Source organism: Mirounga angustirostris, unplaced genomic scaffold (genome assembly GCF_029215605.1).
Source record: "Mirounga angustirostris isolate CCGP_5_RB_7025 unplaced genomic scaffold, mMirAng1.0.hap1 SCAF_9, whole genome shotgun sequence".
NCBI lineage: Eukaryota > Metazoa > Chordata > Mammalia > Carnivora > Phocidae > Mirounga > Mirounga angustirostris.
The window spans coordinates 113,865,405-113,875,364 of record NW_026991717.1 but is presented as its reverse complement, the minus strand read 5'-3'; the positions used below and the strand labels follow the sequence as shown (position 1 = coordinate 113,875,364).

General features: G+C 43.1%; 1 protein-coding gene across 1 annotated transcript; it reads left to right on the top strand.

Annotated features, from left to right (window-relative positions):
- The first annotated feature begins 346 nt into the window (after positions 1 to 346).
- On the top strand, positions 347 to 2,335 carry LOC123841301 (disintegrin and metalloproteinase domain-containing protein 20-like). The gene has a single exon (XM_045870925.1). It carries the CDS (start codon positions 347 to 349, stop codon positions 2,333 to 2,335), a length of 1,989 nt encoding a protein of 662 aa, XP_045726881.1.
- The last annotated feature ends 7,625 nt before the right edge of the window (positions 2,336 to 9,960 follow it).

Genomic DNA, 9,960 nt, shown 5'->3' with positions numbered 1-9,960 from the left:
CGTGCCCCCAGTCCCTCTTTGCTCTCCTCAGGACTGCCTGCTAGAAATGTTGCCATTTGGGGGGTCATCTTGCCTACCTCCCACCCGACTGCATCTTCTGGCATCACAGGCTCCTTCACTCATGGGACTTGCCTGGGCCCGGGCCCACTTGACAGGTGATCTCAGGCTGCCTCTGCTCTGGCTACTGCTGTCCCCAGTTTGCTGCTCCCATGCCCTCCCAGGATGGCGCTTCACTTCCTCTGAAGTTGTGATCCCCAGGAAGGTGTCCCACAGGGTGGGTGGAACTGAGAGACGAGACCAGCTCTCCTATAAGATTCACTTCAGTGGCCAAAGACATGTGATTCACATGAGAATCAAGAAGAACCTACTGCCCAGACATTTTCCTGTTATCACCGATAATGATCAGGGTGCCATGGAGGAGGACTACCCCTTTGTCCCTCGAGACTGCTACTACTACGGCTACCTGGAAGGGGTTCCCGGCTCCATGGGAACACTGGACACCTGCTATGGGGGTCTGCGTGGCATGCTGCAGTTGGATGACTTCACTTATGAAATAAAACCGCTGGAGTCTTCTTCCAAATTTGAGCATGTGGTTTCTCTGCTTGTGTCAGAAAGAAGATCGTCAGAGGCTGAAAGGTGTAAGATTGAAGAGCAAGATACAAATCAAGAATACGAAGAGGCAATCCTTGCTGGAACTCCTAGAGCAGCTCCCGTGTATTTGTGGTGGCCACATAAGAAATACTTTAAAATCCACTACACAGTTTCTAACTCATTATTTGCATTGAACACTAATCTCACACGTATAATCGAGAATGTAGTGATTTTGAACAACATACTACATACCATCTACAAACCAGCTCTCCTAGATGTCTACATACGTGTTTTGTGCATATGGAATGGATCAGATAAGATGGATTTATATGACTACACAAACATTGGACGAACCATGACTGATTTTGGTTTGTGGAAATACTGGGGTTGGTATAATCACATTATTCATGACACTTCGCTGCTTCTTACAGGAGATAAAGTCGCTGGGGCCTCATATTATGGCCAGTACAATGGAGTGTGCAACCCCAACTGGGGTGTGGCATATCTATATATGGCAAGATACCACATATTTTGGGCTGCAGCTGTTGCAGCACATACCCTAGGTCATAATTTGGGCGTTAATCATGATAAACCCGGTTGTTTTTGCTTTCGAAGAGAGCACTGCATCATGGCTCCTGAGCCTGATTTATTGGATATGATGAGCAATTGTACTTATGAAAGAATACATTACAAGCTCACTATATGGGATCCTTGTTTGAGCATGCCAAATACACCGTACACCAATTTTCCTTATGTAGCTGCTCGTTGTGGTGACTTGGTCGTAGATCAGAGGGAAGAATGTGACTGTGGCTCCTTAAAACAGTGTTCTTGGAATAAGTGTTGCAAGACCAATTGTATCCTCTCCCTTGGCAGTGATTGCAATGGAGGACCCTGCTGTGTTAAATGCAAATATGCTCAACCTGGATTGCTTTGCAGAGATATGCTTGGTATTTGTGACCTCCCAGAATACTGTGATGGTAAATCTCATAATTGTCCTAATGACGTTTACACCCAGGATGGAACCCCATGTTCAGCATTGGCTGTCTGCGTGAAAGGAAACTGCAGTGATCGTGATATGCAATGCCAATCCCTCTTTGGCTACCAAATAAAAGATGCTGCACCAGTATGCTATGAAAAATTGAATGTACTAGGTGACCGATTTGGGAACTGTGGGGTGAAGGTGATACGAGGAGGAGGAAAACCTGTGAAATGTGAAGAGGATGATGTTCTTTGTGGAATGCTGCATTGTCGTAATGTCCAAGAAATTCCTGGTGGAGGTGACCACACTACGTTTCGTCATATAATAGTACGTGATATTAAGGAAGAGTTATGCTTTGGATACGATGCACACCATGGGACAGATCTGCCAGAAATGGGGCTTGTCGTGGATGGGGCAACATGTGGCCCAGGAAAATACTGTTTTCAACAGAATTGTACTTTTTTTCAAGACATGGGGTTTGACTGTGATGTCAAGACATGCAATTTCAGAGGGGTGTGTAACAACAAGAAACATTGTCACTGTATGAGAGGTTGGAAACCCCCATCTTGTGAAGAGAGGGGACCCGGTGGTAGTATAGATAGTGGTCCTCCACCTGACAGAGAATATGGTCTTCGAGCCAAAATAATTCTTAATATAAACCAGGCATTGCTTCTACTGATTTTTCGCTTAATTGCTTTACTGATTTCAGGCATCATTGGTGCCTTTCATCATTTAGAAGAGAAGACAGAAGTGGCTAAAAAATAGCAATTACCTACACTCAAGTAAAATACTGACTGGAGTGCACCAGATGGAGAAAATCATATTGGCATGTACTAGGAGAAAAGACGAGAATCACTCTGATGATTACATAATCCTATAGCTACTCTGAGGTTGTCATCTTAAAATAAAATGACTTGACAATTTAACATGAGGTCTGTGGGGTTAAATTTATGTTACATGTCCTCTCTAGTCATATTCTTCCTATTCCTACAGATGATAGTAGAGACTCTTAAATACATTAAGATGTGGATTCCAGTGTTTTACAGATGCCCGTGGAGGAAACCTTGTTTGCACTGGGATGCACTTGTTTTATTTTATTTTTTTTTAAGATTTTTATTTATTTATTTGACAGAGAGAGACACAGTGAGAGAGGGAGCTCAAGCAGGGGGAGTGGGAGAGGGAGAAGCAGGCTTCCCACGAAGCAGGAAGTCCGATGTGGGGCTCGATCCCAGGACCCTGGGATCACGCCTAGCCGAAGGCAGACGTCCAACAACTGAGCCACCCAGGTGCCCCAGGATGCACTTGTTTTAACCAGTTATTGGACCATTTCCCAATTGGTTATATACTAGATTTCTGTTCTTTGTTCATTTTATTGGTCCTGCTAAACAAATAGCATTCAAAGTGATAGTTGGAAGATACAGTAGGACTGTAAGAACTTTTCCGTCAAGGCACAGGGGTGCCAACAGATCTGCCACCTGCCAAGGATGCACTCTTGCACAAAGTCTTAGGCCGTGACAGTTTCAAGGTCCATGTAACATTGGAAGATGAAATGCACTTGGCCAGGAGTTTGTAATGATCAAAAGAAAGCACCCAAGAAGGGCCTGGAAAAAGTAAGGCACTTAGTACATGCCATTACTCTCATTATTACTCTTGGGCTATGCTCAACCTGAGGTATTGCAGTGTAATGAGTTTGGCGTGGTGTCTTTATTAGAAATAAAACCATCACAGGAGGAACCGTTGATCACTGACTGATCTATCACTGCTTAAGGCGTCTGGTTATTGAAGTCATAGTAACTCACATTTAAAATCTTAGGAATTGCCTGAGCACAGCCTGTCTGTAAAGTACAGGGTGGACCTGACTCTCTGATACATGTACAGAGAAAAAATTTACACAAAAGGTAACAGGAAGTGGTCGCTTCTGAGATCGTGCAAGAGAAGGAGAAGAGGGTTTCATAAGGGACATATGGTACATTTCTGCTATGTACATGCCTCAGGCCTCAGATCCAATTTCTTTTGGAAGATAAGCAGTCCAGGTGAGAATAGCACCAAAGGGGCGGGGAAGTTCATTCTACTTTTGTTTCCCTTGCCTTTGGAGACGTGTCTTTTTTTTTTTTTTTTTTAAGATTTTATTTATTTATTTATTTATTTGAGAGAGTGAGAATGAGAGAGGGCGAGCACGTGAGGGGGGGAGGGTCAGAGGGAGAAGCAGACTCCCTGCTGAGCAGGGAGCCCGATGCGGGACTCGATCCCAGGACTCCAGGATCATGGCCTGAGCCAAAGGCAGTCGCTTAACCAACTGAGCCACCCAGGCGCCCCTGGAGACATTTCTTGAAAGAATTTGCTGTGGCCAATGTCGAAGAGGTTACTGCCTATTATCCCCTCTGGGATTTTGATGGATTCCTGTCTCCCATTGAGGTCTTTCATCCATTTAGAGTTTATCTTTGTGTATAGTGTAAGAGAATGGTCCAGGTTCATTCTGCATGTATCTGTTCAATTTTCCCAGCACCATTTATTGGAGAGACTGTCTTTCTTCCGTTGGATATTCTTTTCCTGCTTTGTCTAAGATTAGTTGACCGCAGAGTTGAGGGTCCATTTTTGGAGTCTCTATTCTGTTCCATTGATCTGTGTTTCTGTGTTTGTGTCAGTATCATGCTGTTTTGGTGATCACAGCTTTGTAATGTAGCATGAAGTCAGGCAACGTGATGCCCCCAGCTTTGTTCTTCTTTTTCAACATTCCCTTGGCCATCCAGGATCTTTTCTGGTTCCATACAAATTTTACAATTATTTGTTCCAGCTCTGTGAAACATGCCAGTGGTATGTTGATAAGGATGGCGTTGAAAGTGTAGATTGCTCTAGGCAGCACAGACATTTTTAAAAAATTTTATTATGTTATGTTAATCACCATACATTACATCATTAGTTTTGATGTAGTGTTCCGTGATTCATTGTTTGCGTTTAAGACCCAGTGCTCAATTCAGTATGTGCCCTCTTTAATACCCATCACCATGCTAACCCATCTCTCCACCCCCCTCCCCTCTAGAACCCTCAGTTTGTTTCTCAGAGTCCATAGTCTCTCATGGTTCGTCTCCCCCTCCGATTTCCCACCCTTCATTTTTCCCTTCCTGCTATTTTCTTTTTTTCTTTCTTTCTTTCTTTTTTTTTTTTTTTTTTTTTGTTACCATATAATGTATTATTTGTTTCAGAGGTACAGGTCTGTGATTCAACAGTCTCACACAGTTCACAGCGCTCACCATAGCACATAACCTCCCCACTGTCTATCACCCAGGCACCCCGTCCCTCCCACCCCCACCACTCCAGCAACCCTCAGTTTATTTCCTGAGATTAAGAATTCCTCCTATCAATGAGGTCATATGATACATGTATTTCTCTGATTGACTTATTTCACTCAGCATAATACCATCCAGTTCCATCCACGTCGTTGCAAATGGCAAGATTTCATTCCTTTTGATGGCTGCATAATATTCCATTGTAGATATATACCACATCTTTATCCATTCAACTGTTGATGGACATCTTGGCTCTTTCCATAGTTTGGCGATTGTGGACATTGCTGCTATAAACATCAGGGTGCACGTACCCCTTCGGATCCCTACATTTGTATTTTGGGGGTAAATACCCAGTAGTGCAATTGCTGGGTCATAGGGTAGCTCTATTTTCCAACTTTTTGAGGAACCTCCATCCTGTTTTCCAGAGTGGCTGCACCAGCTTGCATTCCCACCAACTGTGTAGGAGGGTTCCCCTTTCTCTGCATCCCCACCAACATCTGTCGTTTCCTGACTTGTTAATTTTAGCCATTCTGACTGGTGTGAGGTGATATCTCATAGAGGTTTTGATTTGGATTTCCCTGATGCCACATGATGTTGAGCACTTTTTCATGTGTCTGCTGGCCATTCGTATGTCTTCTTTGGAAAAATATCTGTTCATGTCTTCTGCCCATTTCTTGATTGGATCATTTGTTCTTTGGGTGTTGAGTTTAAGAAGTTCTTTATAGATTTTGGATACTAGCCCTTTATCTGATATATCATTTGCAAATATCTTCTCCCATTCTGTTGGTTGTCTTTGGGTTTTGTTGACTGTTTCTTTTGCTGTGCAAAAGCTTTTTATCTTGATGAAATCCCAATAGTTCATTTTTGCCGTTGCTTCCCTTGCCTTTGGTGATGTTTCTAGGAAGAAGTTGCTGCAGCTGAGGTCGAAGAGGTTGCTGCCTGTGTTCTCCTTTAGGATTTTGATGGACTCCTGTCTGACATTTAGGTCTTTCAACCATTTTGAGTCTATTTTTGTGTGTGGTGTAAGGAAATGGTCCAGTTTCATTCTTCTGCATGTGGATGTCCAATTTTCCCAAAACCATTTGTTGAAGAGACCGTCTTTTTTCCACTGGACATTCTTTTCTGCTTTGTCGAAGATGAGTAGATCATAGAATTGAGGGTCCATTTCTGGGCTCTGTATTCTGTTCCATTGATCAATGTGTCTGTTTTTGTGCCATTACCATACTGTCTTGACAATTACAGCTTTGTAATAGAGCTTGAAGTCCGGAATTGTGATGCCACCAGCTTTTCTTTTCTTTTTCAACATTCCTCTGGCTATTCGGGGTCCTTTCTGGTTCCATACAAATTTTAGGATTATTTGTTCCATTTCTTTGAAAAAAGTGGATGGTATTTTGATAGGGATTGCATTGAATGTGTAGATTGCTCTAGGTAGCATTGACATCTTCACAATATTTGTTCTTCTAATCCATGAGCATGGAATGTTTTTCCATTTCTTTGTGTCTTCCTCAATTTCTTTCACGAGTATTTTATAGTTTTCTGAGTACAGATTCTTTGCCTCTTTGGTTAGATTTATTCCTAGGTATCTTATGCTTTTGGGTGCAATTGCAAATGGGATCAACTCCTTAATTTCTCTTTCTTCTGTCTTGTTGGTGTATAGGAATGCCACTGATTTCTGTGCATTGATTTTATATCCTGCCACTTTACTGAATTGCTGTATGAGTTCTAGCAGTTTTGGGGTGGAGTCTTTTGGGTTTTCCATATAAAGTATCATATCATCTGCAAACAGTGAGAGTTTGACTTCTTCTTTGCCTATTTGGATGCCTTTTATTTCTTTTTGTTGTCTGATTGCTGTGGCTAGGACTTCTACTAGTATGTTGAATAGCAGTGGTGATAGTGGACATCCCTGCCCTGTTCCTGACCTTTGGGGAAAAGCTCTCAGTTTTTCCCCATTGAGAATGATATTGATGGCTTTTATGATATTGAGGTATGTACCCTCTATCCCTATACTCTGAAGAGTTTTGATCAAGAAAGGATGTTGTACTTTGTCAAGTGCTTTTTCTGCATCTATTGAGAGGCTCATATGGTTCTTGTTCTTTCTTTTATTACTGTATTGTATCACATGGATTGATTTGCGGATGTTGAACCAACCTTGCAGCCCAGGGATAAATCCCACTTGGTTGTGTTGAATAATCCTTTTAATGTACTGTTGGATCCTATTGGCTAGTATTTTGGTGAGAATTTTTGCATCCATGTTCATCAAGGATATTGGTCTGTAGTTCTTCTTTTTGATGGGGTCTTTGTCTGGTTTGGGGATCAAGGTAATGGTGGCCTCATAAAATGAGTTTGGCAGTTTTCCTTCCATTTCTATTTTTTGGAAGAGTTTCAGAAGAATAGGTATTAATTCTTCTTTAAATGTTTGGTAGAATTCCCCTGGGAAGCCATCTTGCCCTGGGCTTTTGTTTGTTGGGAGATTTTTGATGACTGCTTCAATTTCCTTAGTGGTTATAAGTCTGTTCTTATATCTTGTATTTCTTTGGTGTTGGTTGTGATCTCTCCTCTTTCATTCATGATTTTATTTATTTTGGGTCATTTCTCTTTTCTATTTGATAAGTCTGGCCAGGGGCTTATCAATCTTGTTAATTCTTTCAAAGAACCAGCTCCTAGTTTTGTTGATCTGTTCTACTGTTCTTTTGGTTTCTATTTCATTGATTTCTGCTCTGATATTTATTATTTCTCTTCTCCTGCTGGATTTAGGCTTCATTTGCTGTTCTTTCTCCAGCTCCTTTAGGTGTAGGGTTAGGTTGTGTATTTGAGACTTTTCTTGTTTCTTGAGAAAGGATTGTATTGCTATATACTTTCCTCTTAGGACTGCCTTTGCTGCATCCCAAAGATTTTGAACAGTTGTGTTTTCATTTTCATTTGTTTCCATGAATTTTTTAAATTCTTCAATTTCCTGGTTGACCCATTCATTCTTTAGTAGGATGCTCTTTAGCCTCCATGTATTTGAGTTCTTTCTGACTTTCCTCTTGTGATTGAGTTCTAGTTTCAAAGCATTGTCGTCTGAAAATGGGCCTGTTTCCTCCGCGGCTCTACCACTTGCCGGATGTGGCTGACAGAGACCCCCTCCCCCGCCGTCTATCCTCCGAATATCGCCTCGGATTCACTTCTCCGCACGTCCTACCTTCCAGAAAGTGGTCGCTTTTCTGTTCAGAGAGTTACTGCTATTCTTTTCCTCGATCTCCTATTGAGTTCGTAGGTGTTCAGAATGGTTTGATCCCTGTCCAGCTGAATTCCTGGGACCAGACGAAATTTAGGTCTCCTACTCCTCTGCCATCTTGCTCCTCCTCCCGACACTTTTACAATGTTTATTCTTCCAATCCATGAGCATGGAACGTTTTTCCATCTTTTTGTGTCTTCCTCAATTTCTTTCGTAAGTGTTCTGTAGTAGTTTGGCTGTTTCTTATCAAGGTAAACATATGTTGACTGAACAGATTGCTGGTTCCTACGGGGGGAGGACCTATGCACATCATGACACATGGATAACGGAATGATTCTCCCAGTCCTTCCCCCACGAACCCTAGAGCCATTTTCCTGAGAGTCTGTATGCTAGGGATCGAGAAATACCTGGGACTCTTGGACACAGTCTCTGCGTTCACATTGTGACTATACACTCAGCAATCCCACTTCTAAATGTTTCTCCAAGTGCATGGAGAACATAGGTCCATACAAAGACCTGTATGCAGATGCTCGCAGCAGCTTGATTCATAATAGCCCCAAACTGAAAACAACCCAAATGTCCATCAGTGGTGAATGAGTCAACAAACAGTGGTCTAGCCACACACTGGACTGCTACTCAGCAATAAAGAGGAACCAATTACTCATGTAACAACATGGGTGGATCTCAAAATTATGCTGAGTGAAAGAAGTCAGACCCAATAGACTGCAAGACTGTCTGACTCTATTTAATGTGACATTTGGGAAAAGGTAAAATGATGGGGACAGAGAACAGATTGGTGGTTGCCAGGGGCTGGAGGGAGGGCACTGACTGCAAAGGGGCACAGGGAAGGTTTTGAGGTAAAGGAAATGTTCTGTGTCTTGACTGGGGTAAGTGGCTTCATGACTGCATACATTTGGCAAATACTATTCTGTACTAATTATATCTCAAGAAATCTCCTTTTAAAAATAACAACAACAAGGAGGAGTCTTCTGCCCACAGTGTGAGGATGAGATAGCTGTTGGTCCACATGCCAAGCCCCCTGTGGAGATGTAATTCTATCTGCCAAAGATACCAAGCCCAGTTATATACCTGGAGACTTGGGGAAGTGACCACTGGTCTGGGCTGCAGACCACTGACCCCACTGTAGGCTGTGTATCAGCCAAGACTCCACTTGTTGCCTGATGTCCATAAGCTCCCACTCTAACAGTGTCCATGAGGATGCTTTGGAGCTCTGACTATCAATGTGAACACAGAGACTGTGTCCAAGAGTCCCAGGTATTTCTCGATCCCTAGCATACAGACTCTCAGGAAAATGGCTCTAGGGTTCGTGGGGGAAGGGCTGGGAGAATCATTCCGTTATCCATGTGTCATGATGTGCATAGGTCCTCCCCCCGTAGGAACCAGCAATCTGTTCAGTCAACAGCTTCTGACTCTGCAAATCATCTTTGTTCCAGGAACCGCACAGGGATCGTGAGTTTTTATGGGTACAACCATTCTCAGCCTCCCGCTCCGCCAGTTTTGCCTTCCTCCCATTGTAGATGTTAAGCAGCACTCTGTTAGGCTACTACTCATCTGTTTGCCACTAGAGAGACTGAGCTTACTACCGCCTTAAAGTTCCCTACAGGTGAATCCCCTTAGCTGCCTCTCCAACCTTGACCAATGTTATGGTCATTGTGGGTCCCTGGCTGCAGGCTGTGAAGTGCAGCCACCTGGCCTCTGTTACCTCAGGAGACCTCACTATCGCCCTAGCTGCTAACAAACACCGCTCTGTGCCAATCTGTCCTCTCGCCAGACTGGCCTGTAGAGGAGAGACACAGCTGAACTCCTGAGAGCTGATGCTTCTCCTTGCATCAGCACAGCTTGGTTCCTCTCACTAAGGTACAGTG